General features: G+C 39.5%; 1 protein-coding gene across 2 annotated transcripts in view; it reads left to right on the top strand.

The window, feature by feature from the left end:
• MBTD1 (mbt domain containing 1) overlaps nt 1-19,305 on the top strand; it is a 62,913-nt gene extending 43,608 nt beyond the window's left edge. For both annotated transcript variants that reach the window (XM_056856953.1, XM_056856944.1), the window contains exons 14-16: nt 136-370; nt 2,145-2,222; nt 19,167-19,305. In XM_056856953.1, the coding sequence (XP_056712931.1) occupies nt 136-370; nt 2,145-2,222; nt 19,167-19,285 (432 nt within the window). In that variant the 3' untranslated portion in view covers nt 19,286-19,305. The remainder of the gene's footprint in view (nt 1-135; nt 371-2,144; nt 2,223-19,166) is intronic.
• The last annotated feature ends 3,432 nt before the right edge of the window (nt 19,306-22,737 follow it).

Below are 22,737 nucleotides of genomic sequence, written 5' to 3'. Positions count from 1 at the left end.
CCTGGAATAGGCAGTGTGAGGGTGCACATAAACCTGAGGTTTGTTTTCATGCTGTTTTGAAGTTGGAGGATTTTTTTGAATGTAGGAAAACTTTGTATTGAATTCAATACAATCTGTCGTGCTTCCCCATTCCAGGAAGTTCCAAACCATGGGTTTCATGTGGCAATGAAACTGGAGGCAGTAGATCTAATGGAACCTCGTCTAGTATGTGTGGCCACAATAACTCGCATTATCCATCGTCTGTTGAGGATACATTTTGATGGCTGGGAAGATGAATATGATCAGTGGGTGGATTGTGAATCTGCTGACCTCTATCCTGTAGGATGGTGTCAGCTAACTGGATACCAACTACAACCTCCTGCATCGCAATGTAAGTAGCGTTTGATTTGTAAGGATTTTTCTTGGACCCTTTTTAGAGAGTGCATTGCTGTCATTGGATTTCTTACCTGCCCTGACTTTCCTTTGCGGCAGAAAGTCTGGCTTTTCTGCTTAGGACACTTCATGGTAGGTGACAATATAACTGCCAATTGTTAGATTAGTGTGATGGATGGCTCATGATTTTGGTGTTAAGCCTTAGGTAATGTGATCTTGGTGCAAAGTAATGTTTTTCTCCCACTCATACCCCGTTCTCACTTTATTATCTTATATTCTGGAGCACCAGTCATTGACAGGATATGCATTAACGGAAAGCATGAGGTTCACCTACAACTGAACACAAAGTACATCACAACAACTGAACACAAAGTACATCACATCAAGAATAACAGTAAATAGTGTATGATATGATAAAATCCAAACATTACCCAACTCCTAGAGTTTCAAAACTGAACATGTGCAACCAGAAACTGGCCAATTTACTTCAAAATAGTATATGCCTTTTAGCCCCGTCCATTGTTTTTTGCCCTCGTTATCCCATTAGGACAAAGCAGTAGAAGTTATAAATGGCAGAAAATCCCTTCCAAAGCAACTGTTAAATGTTACAGCAGCATTTCCAGGGCCTTTTATGTATTTTATTTAGCAAGTTTTGATCACCCCTTCGAGGAGCTCAGGGCAGCATACATTGGTTTCCTTATCTCTATTTTAGCCTCAAAGCAGCCCTGAAAGGTAGGGTTGGATAAGAGTGACTGACCTAAGGTCACCTAGCAAGCTTGATGGAAGGGTGGGGTTTTGAACACGGTCTCCCATATGCTACTCTGACACTCTTATCCACTACACTGCAGTGGTACTAATTTGACTCATTGGCCATGGTTCTCAGCTCTCCAAAACCTTTTCCTTCCTTCTGATAGAGCATAGCACTTCCTGTCTCTAGCAGACCCTATGTTGGGTTCTGTCCAAGTCCTGTTTTCTTGCTGGTTCTTCCTTTTTTCAATATTGGAGGCATTTGTCATTTCCTCAGATTCCTGTTTTTCAAAGATGTCAGACAAGTTGTCAGTTTGACATGGATTAAAGATGCTTGGGACAATAGAAGTTATGTCACTCATGCTGAAGGCCAGAAAATTCTGGGGGAAATACAGGAGCTCAGAGGCAAAATGACTGAAGGAAGTATTTTTCAGTTTGACCTTCCTGTCAGTATTCAGCTTTATCACTTTTTAATCATTCACCAGAATTTTTCACCATCTTGCACTTGGTCCCAGTGCTCTGGTTTATCTCTGTATATATTTCACTCTTCCTATTAATGCCTTGCATTGATCCAATCAAAACAGGATCATGTCGCTACAGGCTAATTAGGGCGGCTGTTGAAGCTATAAGAGTGGTATGATGGCATGAAAAAGCAAAACTCAAAATGGACCAACCGCTGTGTGTGTATGTGGGGGGTGGGGAGAACTTATTTTGTTAAATCACTCTTCTTCATTAAGCAAAAGATCTCGTGCAAATGTTTGCTACTCTGCCAATAAAATCTTAATTTCTATTTTAAACCACTTTAATTCCTATCTGGTCAGAAAATGAAGGCTGTAATCCTGCACCATTTAAAAAAAATCAGTGGGAGAATATCAGCAGTGTCAGCTGGTTCAATCCTAAAACTGTACTAATTGCCTGTATATACTCCCCCTCCTTAAAGCAATGTATTTCCTGAGACAATCTACTTGGACATATGCCATGCCCTGCAGAAGTTGAGTCAGAACAGACTTTTTTTTAAATTTCAGCATCAAGAGATAGCCAATCAAGTTCATCGAAGCAGAAGAAAAAGTCAAAGTCACAACAGTACAAAGGACACAAAAAAAGTAGGTAATGAACTGGTGTGTGTGTGTGTGTGTTTAACCCTCCTGTTAGAAAGTTGTGCATCTTTCAGGATGTGTTTGCTGCTGTTTCTCAGTCAGATGTTTTAAACTTTAAATATAAAGGAATTAAGAATTATATTTTTGTCGTTCAAAGTGAAATAAAATGCAAATGAAGGTGGTAGTTTAAATGTTTTGATACTACCAGTAACCTTTACTGCAGTTGCCACTTAATCTTGTTACTGAATCTTTTGCCCTTTCATATAACCTCTTTTGTCTCAGAAGATAGGGGTATAACCTTAATGTCTTGTTCAACAAAATGAGGAAGATAATATATTTTATTCAACTGTTCATAGAACTACTGCTGTCTCTGGTATCACATGCAACCTTCTCTAGTTCAAAGTAGAGAATTGTGACTTAAAGGCTGCTGGATTGGGCAAGAGAGTTAACATTGAACCTGAATTAATAGATACTGAAGAAATTGTGTTTGAAAAGGAGACCAGAAGAGAATGTTGATATAAACATTCTCCTGTCTGTTGACTAATATTATCATACAAGTTCATCATCTGTTTTGCTCAGTGTGATCTTTTCCCCATTATATCCTCCAAGAGCACTTTTATCTTCATTACAGTGGCCAACAATTACTGTATGGAGTCTCACCTATCAGGGGTCTGAAGAACACTGGAAATGACACTTGGCATAAAAAAGTATTATGAAAATGTACTACTGGTACATATAAATCTCATTTGGCTAGCATGTTTTGAATAGACACATGTTAGGATTGGTACACTACATTTTAATGGCTCAGTCTTTATGGCATATAGGTAAACTATATAAATTGGTAAACTATATAAATAATTCTGGAGTGAACTGAGACCCACTATGCCTAAACTGGCTCTGGAGCTGCTTGGTATTTTGAGAAAGGTTTGTGAAAAGGAAGGATCTTAGAAGAAGTTGGAATATTTTTTGACTAAAGATGACAAGGAATGAAATCAGCACCAGCCAAAAAATCCCAGTACTGTCAACAGCAATAGCGAAATGAGTGTACAGATTTCATCAGCGCTATTCTTGCATATGTTGACTGCCACATAGGATCTTGTTGTAGAAACTGTCTAATGTGCAATTAAGTCCAAAAAAAGTTGCAGAATTCCACAATCCAGCTTACTAGATGTTTTTTAATGTGCAGCTAGTAAGTTTTGAGGACCAGCTGTGCTTAATCAGTAAAACAAAAGCTTTAAAAGCCTAAAAAATGTTTAAGAAATTCTCATTTTCTACTAAAAGTAAAGTTTCTGTTATGTAGCAAAGAAATATCATTTTATGTGGGTTCACCCTACAATGCTGCTGTAATTTTAAATGACCTATAACGGGTGGGGAACCTTTTTTCCGCCAAGGGCCATTTGGATATTTATAACATCATTCGCAGGCCATACAAAATTATCAACTTAAAAATTAGCCGACCAAGCCCAAGCAGGCAGCTTCCCCAGATGACCCCCCCGCCCCGTGGGGGCAAAGAGTTAACACAGTTTCTTGGGCAGTCCTAGCAGCTCCATAGCTAACGACTCTTCTGCAAGCGGGGAAAAAGGTTCCTTTTCTCGGCAAAACAAACTCACATCTGAGTAAATAGCCTTAAATAGAGGCTATTCCTGTCTGCGGGAGGGGGCGGCTCACCAGTCTTAGGTCCTTCTGAGCTAGAGATCTGCCAGGACCCTCGAAGGGCCAGACCAAATGATTTTGCGGGCCTTAAACGGCCCCCGGGCCTGACGTTCCCCACCCCTGACCTATAACCACACGAACAGAGCCAGTTATATATATTCTTATGATACAGTTGTTCTCCTCAGTAACAGCCAGGCAGTGATTGTCTGCTGTGTACCATTGGCCCCCACCCATGTAGTGGCAAATCTTTGGGAAGATCCCATGGAAGCATCTGTAATATTTAAGAGAACTCCAAAGATGACACAATAAGTGTAACATAAGCTGGGTATTAGGGCAAACATCTTTAAATGTAAATTCAGTTGTTAGTGAAACATATAACTTTAGAAAGTAGTGGAGTCCTTCAGGAAGTAGTGGAGACGTTGGGGCTGAGTAAACTTTTATAAATGCAATTGAAGAATAAAAGACTTTGGGCCCTTCTTATCGGACACAGTGATAGAACGCAAATGTCACCAAAAGATTTCAACTTGAGCCAAAACACACCAGGGCTGAGTTGCTGGGCCTGTCCTTTTTTTTTTCCCCCGGGGGGGAGGGAATCTGACATATGTGAACTAATAAGGAAAATTGTGCCCCTGGGGTATTGCAGAGTGCCTTTCCCTCTCCACTGGATAACCATATCCAAGACCCACACACGTGGAATTAAGGGTGAGCGATTATATGGTATGTCCTAAAGATGAATTGAGTTGCTTGTTATTTACCCCATAATGGTTTGGCAATCTTGCCATTGCCATATGTGAAATGTATTCACATATATGCTAAATTTCTGGTACATTTGGTAAAGAATCTAGAAACCCTGTGCATTGGTGGACTTTGGAATCTGAAAATAGGTATCTAGTGGTCGTAGGAGCAAGTTTCTATCCCATTCCTTGCAAGTTATCCAGCCCTTCCTCCAAATTTATTTACCAAATTGGTACACTGCCACTATCTAGCTTTTCCAAGCAGCTTAAATGGTTTATTAACCTTCTCTTACAGCAATATTATATGTGCTATTCTGGTTACATTAGCTAGCACAGTGCATGAACAGGCAATATGCAAAAGACCCCAGGCACAGAACTGTAGTTAAAAAGCCATACTGGTTTATTACAAAACACCTTTATTACCAGGGGGTTCAAATTGACTTGGTTGTGAGAAAAATCCTTGGTTCAAGCTATTTTGATGTGGAGATGGCTACATACTGTCTTCAGAAAGGAAGATGTTTCTCTAGCTCATGAGCTCTACAATCTTTCCAGGCAAAGAATAAACTAACATGAATCTTTTAAGAAAGTCATCTTTATCTTCTGCATTTATTCTCTGGGATTGAAAGGGTGTTCAGCCAAGACTGATAAAGGGCTCTTCAGCCAGTAAGATGGATTGGCCAATTTCTCTGTCAGAAGTGTAGACAGACAAGGTATTCAAATGTCATGCAGTGTAGGAAAAACCTGTCATATCTAGCAGCTGTGACGTAAGAATGCATTTCTGATTGCCTGGATGAGATAGGATTCCTCCATAGGAAATTGGTTATGTAAACTTTAGAAATACAGGCAAGATATGCTGTTTCTGTTGCATCTTGTTTAGAATCAATGTAGTTGGTGATCAAAATGCCCAATTTTTATAGGTTCCAGGAAAAAATGTGGAAACGTGAATTCAGTTTATACTCAACTATCAATGTGACATGCTCATAATTAGCCTTTCTATAGCATACAGCTTGTCTTGGCTTTCTGTCACCCCAGTTTATTAGAAACTATTGCAAACTTTCAGTGTGTGAAATTCCTCCATGTGCTGTTGAAGTAGAGTGTGCAAATTGGAAAAAATATGGAAAGATATGCACTAAATGCACACTTGGAGACCATGTAATTGATAATGACATCAACATCCTTAATATTCTCACAAGCTCATTGTTAATTCTGTCCTACTTGTAATTTTGGAAATACATACAATGATAAGGCTAGAAGAAAGGGTAATACCTAAGCCAGGCTCTACAAGAGTACAGGTACTTGCCACTCTTTCTATTATCTTGTTTCAGCCTCTTCAGTGGTCTATCTTACTATGCCATTTTGCAGTTGTCTCTCTTGAACTCACCCCTCTCTTTTTACTCGTATAAGGCTTAAGTGGAGCATAGCTTGCTTGTTTTATTTCACAAGTGGTCTGACTTGCCTCTTTGATCTCATACTGAACTGCAGTTTAATAATGAAGAGTGAGAAGTGTTTTAAAATTGCTTCTGTATATAAGTCTAGCACCAGTTATACTGGATTGTTGGCCAAGTGCTCAGAGATGGAAGCAACTAGTTTGATTTACTTCCCAAAGCGTGGTGAATTCTTATGCTATTGAGGTTTTCTAAGTCAAATTAAAATGCTGCCATGTCCATATTTTTCTTTCCTTAAAGATTGCATTGTCTTACAATAGACAAGGAATTTCATATCTCTACACTTAGATGCCTAATAGTCTTATTCTCAGGTCATGCTTAAAATAGATGCTTGGTGTCTTTTGGAAGATAATGGCAGTGGTAAGCAATGGCAAAAATGAATAGACGCAATTTAGGGAATGTCTTGACTGCTTAAATTACTATCCTGAACTTCTAACTTTCAAGAAGCTGTGAACCAATGCATTTGGATTAATACAGAATAGATACTTGTCTTCTTACTTGCACATTTAAACTTATAAAATTAATTCTCATTTTCCATTTTCTTAATTTATAGTGTCTTGGCTTAGTATAGGAATTCAGTTGTGAAATATGGTGTAATGGGTTTAGGGTGTCCATAGTGTGTGTTCTGGTATGGCCTACAAAAGAAACCCTTACACCATCGTTTTGTGACCAACTTACTATCTTCTTTGTCTGTTACCAGGTCTTGCTTCTTTCACATCAGAAGATAGGGTATGACATGTAATGAATATTAGAGTAGATAGTGTCTTCCGATGCACTGTAGAACATCACTCATGGTTTACAAAATGAGTTTGCAATGGATAGGTCATGTAACAATGAAGAGATGCATTGCTCATATGTCTGTCACTCTTTCATAACAAGCAAAGAGTAATATTGCCAAGTTCTGCTAATTGAGTTTTTCTGGACTTCTGAGAACATTCTAAAGGTAGCTAAATAAACAGGCTGTAAATTTAAATACAAGAGATCTATGGACTATCATCGCTGTGACTCTTATAGGTAAGGAACTGTAATGTAACCTTCAGTGAATTACAGCACCCTTCTTAATTTTAGGAAGATATTGAGGATTTGCTTAGGCTTGTTTCTAATAAAAACTCATGTGAGTGTCTTGATTCTTTAACCAAACTACAGTTTCAGTTCTATGCCTGTTGGTTCAGGATCCAAATTCTTAACCTCAGTTTGTTTAAGAATGACATGGTTATCTAATGAATTGTACTACAGTTTCAGTCTTAGTAGTGTAACCAGACTAAGATAAATAGATAACCAGAAAAGCACAGACTGAAATGTTGCAAATGGCATTTGTTTAAAATACGTGTATGGTCTTTCATAACAAGCAAAGAGTAATATTGCCAAGTTCTTCTAATTGAGTTTTTCTGGACTTCTGAGAACATTCTAAAGGTAGCTAAATAAACAGGCTGTAAGGCTGTAATGTTGACGTGTATGGTCAAATACTTTTTTCTTTAAATTTAGAACTGCTTTGGGTTACTTTTTGTGATATTTGAAAGCATTTGTTCTATTGTCTCTGGGTGGCTGTTCCATATTTTTAAAGGATAGCTGCTCAGAGCTAGTTAAGCATATTTTGTATGCTTATCAAGGGATGAGCGCTTAAAGACTACTTCTCAATTTCTGCTTCACTAAATAAACTTGGGATGGATTTAACAAATGAGAAATGTCTCTGGTTTTCAGGTTTACACAAATTAGCATATGATTAAGTGTTTATAGAGCAGTGAAATTATAAACTAGGAGAATATAAATTTATTTTTTCACTCTTACCTTAAAATATTTCCCCCCAAATAAGCTAGTTGATTAATGTTGGTAATAAGCTAGTTTTTGTTTGCAATAAGCTCAATTATTAATGTTTATAAGAAAGCTATAAACTAAAATAATCATTAAATAATGGGGTGCTCTACGAGGGCATCTCATACTGGGTGAAGTTCTGGTAGACTCTTACTGCTGTGCTATCAGCTGTCAGCCTTACCTTTCAGTAGAATTCACTGGAAGTTTAGACGTAAACAGAGATGTCCATCAATCAGATGAACATCAACTGAAGCCTTTCTCAGTAGGCCATTAGTCTTGAGTTGCCTTAATGCACTTTTATCTAAGTGTTTACTTTAGTTTGACTTGATGTTTAGAGAGGAAGATACCAGTTGGGAAGAAGCCTGTCAGTTTGTCGAGCGTCCCCATGACAGGTGGGGTACGGAGGAGCTTCTCTGGTGATGAAGAGTTGACTCCTCCTCAGTATCGAACCTTTCCAGCACAGACAGCCCCGGAGGCCTGCCAGCCTCCCAGGACTAGCAGAGAGTTCAGTCCCAGCCTCAAAACAGGTAATTGGTCATGTTAAAAAAACAAAAAACAACCCTCCGCTTATGGAGGGCAAAGTTGACTGAGGACCAAGTGTGGTCAGGCATGAAACATGCTGACTCATTGCCGCCCTCACTTTTCATTAAAAATAGAAAGAAACATTCATTTCCTCTGGTTATGCATCAGCCCATCTCATTGAATTAATCATAAGTGTTGAGTCCCTTTTTACGCTTCTTCAGAATCTCATGCAAGGATTTTGGTGACTTGGTTAAAAGGCTTCTATATCATATTTATAAATTAACAAACCATATTGTCGAAGGCTTTCACGGTCAGAGTTCATTGGTTCTTGTAGGTTATCCGGGCTGTGTAACCGTGGTCTTGGAATTTTCTTTCCTGACGTTTCGCCAGCAACTGTGGCAGGCATCTTCAGAGTAGTAACACTGAAGGACAGAGTAGTAACACTAAAGAGACACTGTCCTTCAGTGTTACTACTCTGAAGATGCCTGCCACAGTTGCTGGCGAAACGTCAGGAAAGAAAATTCCAAGACCACGGTTACACAGCCCGGATGACCTACAAGAACCTAACAAACCATGTTCAAAAGGAGGAAAAAAAATAATTTGAGGTGTTTTTCAGTTAACTTACTGAAGTAAAATGGTTTAAGAAACACTTGCTTCTCTTTTAAAGCCTGGATATCAGACCCAAACAGTTACGGTAATTGATTGCATTGGAACTTTAAGCAGAAAATCTTTTTTGGAAGGTTTTTTTTTTTTAGAAATAAGTTTAAACTTAAATGTGTAGACAGGAGTTTAGCAAAAATTGCAGTATCTTAAGTAATATTTTAGGAGCCCCGTGGTGCAGAGTGGTAAGCTGCAGTACTGCAGTCAAAAGCTCTGCTCACAACCTGAGTTCGATCCCAATGGAAGTTGGTTTCAGGTAGCTGGCTCAAGGTTGACTCAGCCTTCCATCCTTCCGAGGTCAGTCAAATGAGTACCCAGCTTGCTGGGGGTAAAAGGAAGATGACTGGGGAAGGCACTGGCAAACCACCCCACAAACAAAGTCTGCCTAGTAAACGTTGGGATGTGACGTCGCCCCATGGGTCAGGAATGACCCGGTGCTTGCACAGGGGACCTTTACCTTTTAAGTAGTATTTTATCAGTCCAAGCCCAAGTGCCACTTGCATACGCAGAACTCCTTTGACCAATAAATGCTTCCCAATCACTTTAGGGGAGGTGCAGCTGCTTGTGAGCACAAGAGCAGGGTTGTAGCCTTGTCCAATAGAAGTTACTGCTAAGTTCTTATAAGTATGCAAATTTGCTTAATCTTCAAATGGCTTTTTGGCTGAACACTTAAATTGGGGTCATTAAAGATCCCTAAGACAGTTCATAAAAATAGGTGCACTAGTTACCCAGCTAGACTTCCTTTTTTTTGTAAAGCTGACAGCAAATTCCACCTAAGATAAAACTCTCTGGATTTGGAGGTTCTTCCTGGGTGGAACCTGTTTCAGATTTTTTGGGGGAGACTTAGCAGAATCCATGAGGGGTTCTGTTTGAAGAAGTCTCTTGGTATCTACAGAGCTTGTTTAGGGCAAAATGATGCCAAGTACCAGGGACAACCTTGTTGTGTCCTGTTACCTAAAGCCCTGGATGGCTACTGCCTGGATGGTACAGATCAAGCTCTGCCAGCTGCTCCCAAAATGTTATCCAGGCATATAGCAGAAGAGGCCTAAATTGCACCGTGCACTACATATAGAGGCCCTTGATTCAAGTTATGGGGTCGGAGCAGATGAAGACTAACAGAAAACCTGAAATTCCATGGAAGTCAGTGCTTGGTTAGGAGCACATTAATTGATCCATGGAATTCTTTCATACCCATTCCTGGTTTTTAACCTTCCCTACTTTTTGGGTAGTTTGCATAATCACTGATAAGAGAAAAAGCTTGATACTTGTCAAAGGCCTTCTCATAAACAGGAATAACTTGTCTCTTTTTTTCCAGTAAGCATGCTGAAGACATCCACCCTTTTTAAAATAATAATTATCAGGAACCTCAATCCAGACCATTATACATCCCCATTTTCCTGTCATTCTAACATCTCAACAGGTGCATTGTTGAGTGAAAAATTATTTTGCTATTTTAACAGCTGTTCTTGCTTCCTAAACTGTTCATGCTGCTGGTTTTTATTATTAAATGTTAACAGTGATAAAATTGTTGCATGTCAGCCCTGAGAATGTATAACCTTAAGTCAGTTTTCTTGAGAGAATGGTCTCTTGAAGAATATGTAGTGTCCCCAAACTAGTTCCATTTTCAGTCCATTTGGTCTTCTTAACTAATACCATACTGGCCTGAAAATACAATGGGATTGCGATTCATCGGCCATTTAGGGAGTTAGAAAAAGAACTGCTGCAGTTCACTAAGTTTATGAAGGCTAGGAACAAACTTTGCATATGTCTGCCTCTTTTCTGCCTTCAGAGAATTTTCTTTCCTTCACCCAAATCCACAAGGTTGCCGAATAAAATATGTAGCTATTTATATCACAGTTCAAATGTTGAAGCATGACCTTAGGGGGAGGTTTATCAACAAGTCTCCATTTGGAGTATGCTTTTCTCTAGCTATTCTGAAGAGCTAGTTCTCTGAACAGAGAACTGTACTGTAGTTCTCTGAACAGAGAAAGCAAGTATTTGTTGGAAGGGATGAAGCAAAACCTTGGTAGTTCCTGCCAGAAGTCCCTTAGAGTGGTTCTTTGAACTGCCCATAGGTCTTCATGTAAGTGTATTAGAAGCTTCTCTTGTTCACATGTGAGAGACCCATTTTCAGTATATATTTGTTAAATGGCACTGACATTGATTTGTAAGGTCTTTAAAGAAAAGCAAGTGTCAGATGCCTTTACTTTATTTTAATTGTGATTTACATTTTTGGATATCATACCCTTAATATGCATTCTGAAAGCAAACAACAGAGTTGTTCACTAGTGGTAGCCGCTTCAGTATTTTATCAGAAAACCACAGCCTTTCCAGAGTGCTCCAGCATGCAAAACTTGAGTTTGCCAAAAATTCTAAGCAAAAAATTTAGATGTCAACACATTATAATACATGTTTTGTTCTATACCTACCCATAGCAAAAGGGCTCTATTGGTTTTAATTAGCAAGTTGACTCCAAGCTTGATGGCCACTTCTATGCCCTTTATCAGTGCACTGCTTCTCTTCTGTTGCTGTGTTTATTAGATTTGTTAAACGGTTATACACTGTTCTCCTCTGAAGAGCTCAAGGCAACTTACCTGGAGTTCCCCAGTGGTTCTTCTATCCCTGAGTTTCCTGTATCAAGATGATCTGAGCAGGGCTGCAGTGTTTTATGCCTTCACACCATGCCCATTATGTCTGTAAGGCAAACAGTTGTTAAAGGTACACAACACAACTAGATCGCAAAAAGAATTCTTTGAGCTTAACCACCCAGAACATTGGGGAAGGAACACATATTGTATGGAAAGGGTCCCGTGCGTTTGAGTTGCATCACCGGCAAGTGGCTTTTCACATAAAAATGGAGCAAGAGGTAGAAAAGCTTTCCATGATCAAAGTCTCCTGGGTGGGGGAAGAATATGATGGAGAATCTTCTTGAATGAAGCACTGGAGCACAATTCCAGCCTCTCCATGTGAGTGTTGCTCCTTTCTCTTGGTCATATGAATCTAGTAACCCTAAGTGGAAGTCTCTGTGCTAAAATAGGCAGAGCTGAAATAGGGGTATGCAATATTTTCTGTATAGTAAGGGTAGGATCCAGACTAGATGTTTCCATAGGTGCAAGGGCTTCCTCCCATTGAGTACAATTGTCCCACCTCCCCTCTAATACGGAAGAATCAAACCGGCTTACAGTCACCTTCCCTTCCCCTCCCCACAACAGACACCCTGTGAGGTAGGTAGGGCTGAGAGAGCTCAAAGAGAGTTGTGACTAGCTCAAGGTCACCCAAGCTGGCTTCACGTGGAGAGTGGGGAAACCAATCCAGTTCACGAGATTAGCATCTGCCGCTCCAAACCACAGCTCTTAACCACTACACACTGGCTCTCCTGAAAGCCCCCCTGAAATCTAAAAACAGAATTTTAGGGGGCATTTTGGGCTGCTGCATTAGAGTGGAGACCATAAAACCATGCTCCACAGCCAGAAGTGCTTTTGCACCTGCAGAACCATCTAAACTGGTTCCAAGCCTAAGAGTAAAAGGAGAACATTTTCATGAGCAATTGAGCTTCATTGTTATGGGTGATATGTTTAAGTAATTAAATTCAGTAACGGTATCTAATTTTATTTATCTGCCTGTATCCACACAGGTAATAAATGCTGTTTTTCCCTTGAAACTATTGTCAGTTGAAGCAGTACTGAGAAATTTTGCAGGGTGTTTAGCAGAAGGCAGTAGCGTGTGTATATATGTTTTAATCTTGGGTAGACATTTGGATTTTTCCATTTATCAGTTTTGGACACCACTAGCAATGTATGTGTTGGTACAGTACATGCCTAAACACCCATAATTTCATCTTATTTTGACACGAGGAAGCTGTGTTGGATATTTAAGGCAGAATGAAGAATGTACTTTCATAGCAGGAAATCCCATTTTAATGTGTTTTCTTTAATCAAAGGGATTGTTACTCTTCACTATTTCAAATGGGGCGTTAGATCAAAAGTACTGTGAGTGGAGTGTATGCAGTGGGACATTCCCCTTCCCACTGCAGCCTACTGGGCCCCCTGCAATTCTACTTCAAGGGATCCTCACAAACAGCATGATAATATAGTGGAGGGTCTGTAATGGGAGGAGTGAATTGACAAAAGTTGTCCCCTGTCCTTTGCCAACAGAAATGCCACTGCACTGGTGTAAGTAATGTTAGGGCACCAAGAGACCTCCACTATGGATCCAACCCATAGTGATTTAAGTTATTGCCTTGTGTAATGGCAGCATCAATAACATACACAATCTCTTTCGCTAGCTACAAACTTTCTAGGACAAGCTCTTTTCCTCAGTCATCTTTTACTAATTTATTAAATCTGAAATAAAAACTATATATGTGAAAGTAGGGCTTGAAGTTAGAAAACTGCATTCCTCATTTCACAATAAATAGCAGTCATGACTTGTTCATATTAACAGCTTTAATGTGGCACACATACATCGCTAGTGAAGCCCACATCTGGAAAATAATCAAGAATTCAGTTATGTCTACCAAAGTTGTGGTGTTCCCCTCAAACCAAATACCCTTTTAACCTGCAAACCCTTTTGAAGAGCAAACGGGGTCATACCCAGCCACAAGGCCTCACTGAGTTTTGAGACAAAGTGAGAATTTCATTGTTTTCAAAACTGCTTTCTAACTACTTCCTTCAATGAAGAGAGCACAGGTTGAACCATAGAAAAGGGGAAGGGGATATGTACCGATTCCATATCCCTGCTGGTAATGGTTATAAAAATGATAATTTAGTGACCTTGAAGTGCTGAGCAAACTTGTGGTCTTACAAAAAAAATAATCCTGTGTATGTTGGTAATGTTTAAAGTGGGATCCATGGTTTAAGACACTGATTCCTGGACATCTTGTCCCGTGAGCTCTAGCTTCATAGGGTCCCTAGATCTCCACAGTACGGGATTTAGAGAATGACAGTAGAAAAAGTGTACTGTTGCCTTGAGCCACAATCCAGAAATGTATTATACTCAAGGGCCTTTTAAAGTGTCTTGCAGTTTATATGAAGGTAACTGCTGTCATGAAATAAAGCCCTGAACCTCTGAAATCTAGCTACGTCCAGTCCGGATTAGATATGGTGAAGAATGAGGCAGGTAGGACACTCCTGCAGGATTGTGTTTGAAAATCATTCTGCTATGTATATCAGTTAGCCTCTATATTACTTATTTTTATCTTTCTCTCAGGCTCCTTCTCATTTCCTTGGATGACTTGTGGCTTTAAAACTAGTTGTTGAACTGGTCCAGTGTTGCCAAACTGGGGGTTTATATATACACAGTTTGACAACAGACAAATGACAGAATGTTTTAGCTGCTCTGGTGAAGGTGGAGCTCTTGTACGCTGACAAAAGAAAGGGAGTCTGTTTTAATCTGAAGGCACGGAGGGCAAAGCATGTATATGTTGGGAAGAGACAAAAGTTTGTTTGCATTGGCTACATAGATTTGCATTTTTATTGTATAATTCTCATGTCCACATTTTAATTCTTTAATTTTTTAAAATTTTGTTTAGCAGAGGAATGTGTGTCAACGAGGAAGATGATATAGAACCGTACTAAGAGAGAAATCGAGTGGCCTGTGTATTTTAGTAAGGTTCCAAGTAGCATCAGGTTGTACTTTGAAACTACACCACAACAGACTTCTTTGTACTTTTTAAAAAGACATTTTTTGTGAATGTTTGTAATGTGAGCTGCCATATTGGATTAAAACAAAGGTCAGCTGAACTCGCCACCTTTGAGTTACTATTTTTTTCAGTGTTTTAGTTATTTGCTCATCAATCAGTCGTTTGGTTTATATGGATATTGCATTTATTAACTTAGACAATGTCTTGTTTTGCATTTTGCACGGTTTAATTTTCACTATTTTTCATGCAGTTATCATGATCATTTGCTTTATATCATGCTTTTAACCCAGAAGAAGGGGTCTTAAAAACTTGTCTGAACTGGATCTGCTTTCCATTCATTCAGCTCTAACACATTCTGTAATAGCCCAGTTTTTAAAGTTTCCTGCCTTAAACCATAATTTTTGGTGGAGGGGGCATTAGAATGTTTAATTTATTAATGTCATGTATGTTTAGTAACATAGTGAGCTCTCAGATCCTTGCTTTGGAGCCTTTTAAAAGTACTGTTCCTAAATGTTTTCCATTTTACTGGATTTCTAGCTCACCCGATCCCCAAATGAAAACCAAAATTCAGTAAAAAACCATTAAATGTCTGTTAACCAGTTAAATAATCAAATGGAATACTAGTTAAAATTACCACTGAAGCCTTCATTAAACATGGTGCAATGTTTTCTGGCAAAATTTCCAGCTGTGGCTTTAATGCAGGGGAAGGGAGTTCTACAGCCCTAAAGGAATCACTTTTTACACTTTTCCTCTGTGCTCTCATAATGATTTGGTTTTGCTGCAGTTAAGAAGATGACCACAGCTGCTGAAAGAGGCAGTGATTCAGAGTAACTTACATCCTGAGTCTGGTGGGAGTGTCCTGTGTTAAAGTGTACGTGAAGGAGTGCATGTTTAAATATGCCTCCGTGTTGTTTAAAGGCAGGAGTTCTTATATTCAGAAAACTAACACATTGGGGCAGGGGGTTCAAATTGTTGCACAGGGGAGTCTTTACATACTAAAAGCATGATATTCAGTATGAACAGGGCTTTACCCAGTTATGCTGAGTGGCTCTTCAAAATTAGGATGAACATTATGAAGGCAGTTTTTAGGCATTGAAGTAAGACTCCTTTTGGCTTAAGCTGAAAAATGCACTGTGAGTGGCAGTTGAAAGACAGTGGTGTGCAGGTGGTGGTAAAACCAGCTATATTTTAAGTAGCTCTTGCAAACCATCCAGCCTAGCATGGGGCAGGCTCCTACATACTGTATAGGCTGCCAATTTTACTTTTACGCAACGTGCATGCACACATGCATATTAAATTAGGAAACAAACTTGGCAGGAGGAATTATATATTTCAGCTACTGTTGCAAAGCCATGTGTGACAGTAGCAGCACACCATGCCTTCTGAGAAGGCAAAGGAAAACCTAACCAGTTGCTGTCTCTGCAAAGTTAAACACATAAGAACCCTAAGCCGAGTTTTAAGCCTATGGACTTCAGTTGCTTCAGATGGGTTTAACTCAGGATTGTTCTCTAGGCCTAGGTAGGGGACAAAGGGGTGGCGGAAGAGGGAGAGACAGCTTGAAAATTCTGCTCTTGTAGGTCATTTAAACCTCTGAGGCTCCGGGGATGGTGTCTGCAGTAGGAGGGGGAATTGGTAGAAATCTTGTGCAAGTAGAAAAGCTGCTTGCATCAGAAGGAGGCATAGCCTCCAACTTTGGCTCTAATTTTTCACCAAAGAATATAGGGTGTTCTGTTGGATCAGACTAGTAGATGATCTAGTCCACCATCATGTTTCACAATGTGGCCAACTAATTTCCCTGGAGGGGCTACAAACAGGGCATGGAGGCTGAGCTGAACCACAGGAATTCAGAGATTTACTACCTCTGAATATGGAGCTATATTCTAGTTTTAGTAATCCCATTTAAAGAAGGGTGTAAACAAAGGAGAGATCAAACAATAATATATGGTCTAGAAAGCAATACATGAGCAAAGGACTGAAGGGCTTGTTTAGCCTAAGTAAAAGTTGACACTTATAAAGAAAAAGCAGAACCATGGCAGGTAGTTGGACTAAATGACCCAGCTGGTTGTTATTTTCAGCTGAATGAGTCTTCTTGCTCTGTTGTTGTAAGTACTCATCATAAAAATAGCACTTTTTGGGTCAGAGTATCAATAGTCCATCAAGCCTCATATCCTTTTTTAGGCCTAATTCTCACAGATGTGCTAAATCTGTGGGTAGGATCCAGCTAAGCATTACCATAGGCACAAAGACTTCTGCCCAAAGAATGCTATGTTCTCAGCTCCCTCTCCCACAGTGGCCTTAAAAGTCTCCTGAAATCCTGTTCCTATGGGGGAGTGGACCCCAGAACAGGAATTCAGGTGGGCATTTCAGGCTGCCATGGGAGGGGGGAGCAGACATAGTCACAAAGAGAAATCCTAACACCTGTGGAAGTGCTGCTCTGTATCCAACCCTGCATTTGGCTACTTCCACGTCAGACTCCAGGTGCAGGCTCACCTGATTTAAACGCTTCTTCATATGAAAACCTTTGCATATCAAAAATAATGTGATGTAAATGTTAAAAAGAAAGGATTAGCTGGCTTCTAGTATGCTGTTTTTCCATTCTGTTAAATGTCTTTGTATGGAGGTGGTATGGCTCACACAAAAGATTGACCTCAGCATGAATTAGACCAGCCAGTCTCCAGATCCAACTTCTTTAATTGTTTGGATTAAAATACTTTAAAAATCCAGTTTCATTTTGGTTTGGATTAAAGATTTCCATTTCCTGTCACGGGTTCCCAGCCTCTGCCATTACGGGGAGTCATCCTTAACTACAAGATGCATGGTCTACGCATCACCCCTAGAAACTAGGGAGATATTTTTGGCTTCCTTAAAAAAAATTATGTAAAAGTTACTCATTTGTGAATGCTCATTTTTACTGAGCCATCATCCTTAATTAATGTGCATTGTCCTACCCCTTTGGAAATCTGTAAATGTGTGTGAGAGTTCTGTTTTTAATATTATAAAACACAATGGTAAAAACGCAGGATTACGACACTGGTAATCTTGATTGTATGTGTACTTTGCAGCATTCCCACCGTGACTTTAATGAAGCAGTTCTAATAGTCTAGCTCTTACACTTCCTCAAAAATTGGCTGTCAACCAGAAAGGAAGATCCTTGCGTGTTTGTACTTATGATGCTTTTATATACTGAGGTAGGTGGTATTGTAACAGTAAATATGGCAGTTACAGTGCCACCTTAGCAGAGACATTCCTTTCTGTATATGAGAGAAAGCCTTTACTAAAGTGGTGTCTACTCTGATAGGTGTGTTTATCAAAAAGAGAGAACATGCTTATCTAATATACGAGTGGAAACCTGTGCTTTCCTATGGTGGAAGGAGTCTTACCCTCATAAATCAGGCTCTTGCTTCAGGAAAGACTGTGCTTGAGGAAGATGCCTCCACAAACAGAATGGATCCGTGGAATCCAACCCAAGTAACTTAAGCAGATTTAATAGGTGTACAATTAATCAGCTAAAGTGATAACAGCCTGCCTATTTTGCTGTCAGATCTACAGTGACAGTCTAGATGAAGGAAGAAATCTCAGCTTCCAGTGGCTTATTACCTAAATTCTGACTGAGCAATATGGGGCAACCATAAAAGACAAATAGCTTCCTCCCTACCTAGCTCCACAATTATAATCTTTGAATATCAGCCATGAAAGTCAATGTGTGGTTTTACAAGGAGTGTTCAACTAGAACTCTAGGTTTAAAGTCACTTCTGATAAGAACTCATTGTGTGGGTTGGGGGCAAATAACTGCCAGTCACATTTTCCCAGTCTGTACCACCTGAGCTTTGGTGAATGAATTTGTGGGGGGGAGATGTGAGAATAAATAATATGATGACTATAAAGCACTTTCTGATATGTGCTGTTGAAATAGTAAATTATGACAGTGTAGTTAGGTAGAAAGATCCAGTGTATTAGATCTCTTTGCCAACGGTAATCCAGCAATGTGATTTTCTTTGTTTTGGACCCACCTTTCAGTCCCATTCTTTGACAGAAAGCATCCCCTCCTTGGCCACTTGCATGTTTCATTCTTTTCAGTCATCAAAGTTGGAATGTTCTCTCAAAAGATTCCCATGAGACATTGTGGATCATGATGATGGGGATTCTCTTGACAGTGCAAAGTAAATCTCTCTCAAATTACTGGATGGGAATGACATTAGAATCTTTATGGTATCCCCGTGTACATCGTCCTTTTTTTCCCTGGTCACATTTTCAGTTTCAGTCCACCAACATACTACTTTGGGTGGTTTTCATTGTGCACATTGAATTTAAATTTTCGCTTTCCCGCATCAGATTTGGGGCTTACATTTTGCCGCTTACAAATGTAGCATCAAAAGTTGGTCAGTGCGGTTGATCAGTTCCCAGAAAATTAACTGGAATGAAATGTTCCCAGTGTCTTTGTATATTCACTGAATCAATTTCTAACCTCCCTTTTCATGTTTAGTATCTTCACTGCAGCTGAAGGAGGAGTTACTAGATGGAGAAGAATACAACTTTCTTCAAGGAGCATCTGATCAGGAAAGCAATGGGTCTGCCAGCCACTACATCAAACAGGAACCCTAAGGGCGGGCTTGGAAGCCTGCACCAAAAAGAGCCTTTCTGCAAGACTGACAGTCCCATTCTAAGGATACAATTGGACGGCTTCTACTGAAGGCACTTTGCTAACTGCAGATAATATTTCAATTGAGAATTTTTGGAGGACAAGGAAACTATTTTAGTGAGAGAAAAAAGATTTTTTCAATTTATTACAAAAAATGACACTTTTGTGTTGTATTTGAAGCTTTTGAAAGAATTTTTGTAATATTTTCAAGTTCAGATTTATTGTGCATTGTTTTAAAAAAATGAAGCTCTAATTTTTTGGTAAGAATTAAAAGCTTAGTGACCAGGATTGCAGGAAACCCTTGCAGGTTGATAGTATAGTTGAAAAAAACAAGTGAACTGTCATAACAGGTGAACCTTCTGGTACAAGCTGGGAGATTCTGAATTTTAAAGCTACACAGTTCATCTACCCTGTCCTTTCTATAATGAAATCTTGAAGCAAAAATTTTAGGTGGTGAAAACATACCCAAGTAAGTTGGAACAGAATCTGAACAGAAGATATTTTTCAGAAAAGTGACAACACACTCGTCTCTATCTGAGATTCTGTTAAATCATGTTCTAGTCCAGTCTCTACTGAGGTCAGTGAATGGTGGACTAGATACAGCTGCGTTCTGGATTGCATTTTGAATTCTTGGGATATTCAAGCAAGTGATCTGCAAAGTGTCAAAGGGTTTCAACTGGAGATATTTTAGAACGGAAATCAGTTTGGGATTTTTGTCTTATGCAAGGAAAGAGAAATATTCCATACTTGAAAGGCCTTTTTATGCAGAAACATCTACAATTTGGCTTTTCGTTTTACTGGAAGACACAGATGAAGAAGAAATGCAGCATGGGAAGGCGCAAGTCTACTGTGGGACCTGGCATTTGGCTTTCTCACCTGTGTGGAAGAGCTTTTAGCTTGTCATGAATTAAACTGGTTTGCCTGAAGATTGTGTTTGGACCTGGCTTTAGGCATCCTATTTTCTTCGACTTGGCTGCTGATACAGTTTTAAATTGACATCTTTTTCAAGAGTTTGTGTGACTGGTTTGGCAAAAATGCAAGAATGCTGAATTGCCTGGAATCTTTTTGCAGAGAGTTAAATCTGGATATCAGCAGATGGCTTTAGTCATGGAATTGAACGTTCTGACATTTCCACTCTGCAGCGTTGTGACAGGATGGTGTGCATCAAGAGTTTTGCTTTTACCAGTAAGGTTCATTAACTAAACTCTCAGGAATTAACTGCTTACATTCTGTAAAGTGCTTCTGGGTCATAGCAGGTCCTATTTAGAGCAGTATATCTTGTCAAATTCTTTTCTCTAGGGTAGGATTTAGAAGGAATTAATTCTATTGATTAACCTCTACAACCTTCAAGCCTATGACTAGCAACCCATAAAAGCCCCAGAGACAGTTTTTTTTGGCATATAATTGTTTTGAATTTTTAAAAAGGCATAGAAAGTTGAAAACCAGCAATTTGATTCTTTTCTTAATTATCTTGCTCTATTGTTAGGTATATACCATTGGTGATATGCAAAGGTTTACCACATTCTATGCAAGAGGGGATAATGGTGTAAAATTTTATAGTAACTACTGGAAGTACATTTGTTTCTGTATAGTATAGGAATGTATGAGAACAATTTCTAGTCATTTTTTCCATATAGCTGGGCCATTTTTGACAACTGCTTCATGTATACTTATTTTAAAAACTGGTTTTGGGTGTCGGATACATGTGAATTTAGGCAGTAATTGGATACTTTATGTCCTAAAAGGATTATGGTCATGATTCAGAGAACTGTGAGGGGAACCTCTGGGTCTAGCTGGGCCTTCTTTCTTTTTCTGAACAGCATGCAACCCCAACCCCATCCTTAAAAGCTCCAGTTGCATTCTAAACTTCTCCCATTTATGAAATGGCTAATAAGCATCACAGAGGGGTTGCTTTCTGGAGGGAAGAAGCAGAAAGCTCTATTGTATGCAGACATAAAGGAGTTCACTGGATTACAGCCAATATTAATGTCAAAAGTCCTCATTAATTTTTGTTTTCTTTTAGTAATGTTACTTTACATTTATTTCTTTAAAGCCAGTGCCTCCCCAAACAAGTATAGCCCATGTCACCTGACTGTCCAACTGTTGGGATAGAATGACCTAACAGACACACAGTCCTGAGGAAATTGAGGCCAAGACATGATAGTGATCCACTGTTCTTCCCGTTTGGTGGCAAGGCTCTGTCAGTCCGGGCCATACATAATAGTAGTAGGTAGTAAACTATGCAGGTAGTAAACTAGCAGAATATCAACATCACAGTGCTGAAGGGTAGAATGTGTTCCACATGATTTCATGTGGTCAGACTCGAAAGGACTTAAGAGTAGTATTTCTTATGATTTCAGTAGGGACCACTTGTATGCTTAATACTGTTTAATGTGAAAAAGAGATCCAGAACAAGGCCTGTAGTAGACCTGGACTACCTGTGCAGCAGAATGAGGTGGTAGAATAGATTGTACCCCTGCAGGGAAGTGCATACATTTTTAAAAGTCCCTCTACATTCATAGTTTCCTGTAAATGCAAAACTAGCACAGCATGGGAAAAGCCTAGGATAGAACCTTTCTCCCTGATGTGCTAGGGGTTCTCCCCCCCGCCCCCCCCCCCGGGAGTTTTTACATGAGGGAACTTTAAAAATGTGATTCCTCCCACCTGCATTCAGTCACCTCATGATTCCACCACTACATTCTGCTGCACTTGTAGAACAGTCATAGCGTCCTTTGTCATGAGGAAAAGAAAACTACAGTGTAAGCTTGAATTTGTGTATATACGGATTCTTGTATGGACGTAAAATCTGAACTTGAACCAATACACCCAGCTGGAGTTGCCACCTGTTTTCCTTGCATGTTTTGTATCTTTTCAGTAGCTACACAGTAGACAGAAATTTAGCAGATGTATCACTGCACATTTACACTTGGAAGCGTCGCCTGTTGAGTTTCTGCCAGTTAAGTGGTTCTTTTAAGGCACATAACCTTTTTCAGGAAAACAGGTGGCAACCCTACTTCTACCTCTGAATATGGCAGCTGCTGGAAAATCCATAGCCAGCCTCAATCCCTACCACGTCAGCCTAGAAAGTGAACCTGAAACATTCAAAATAGCCTGCTGGAGCAGGTCAGACCTTGGATCATGCTGTGGGATGCTACCTTTGTTTAGTGCACTGTTGCTAGTCCTCAGGTTTCTGGAGGTAGCTTTGCATATTTAAAGGAAGATGGTCCCAGTAGTGGGAGGTGAGTATAGTGTGTATTATATCATATTGGTGACACTGCCGATCTCCCCCAACCCCCAATTTCTTTCCGTGGACAGGATTTCACATCTTAAGAGAGATGTGCATATAGTAGAAATTTAAATCTTGGAATCTCACCTATTTTTAAACTTTTGATTTAAATGCCATGCAACTATCTTA

This window comes from Euleptes europaea, chromosome 1 (assembly GCF_029931775.1).
Source record: "Euleptes europaea isolate rEulEur1 chromosome 1, rEulEur1.hap1, whole genome shotgun sequence".
In the NCBI taxonomy this organism is placed as follows: Eukaryota; Metazoa; Chordata; class Lepidosauria; order Squamata; family Sphaerodactylidae; genus Euleptes; species Euleptes europaea.
This window is presented reverse-complemented; position numbering and strand designations above follow the sequence as displayed.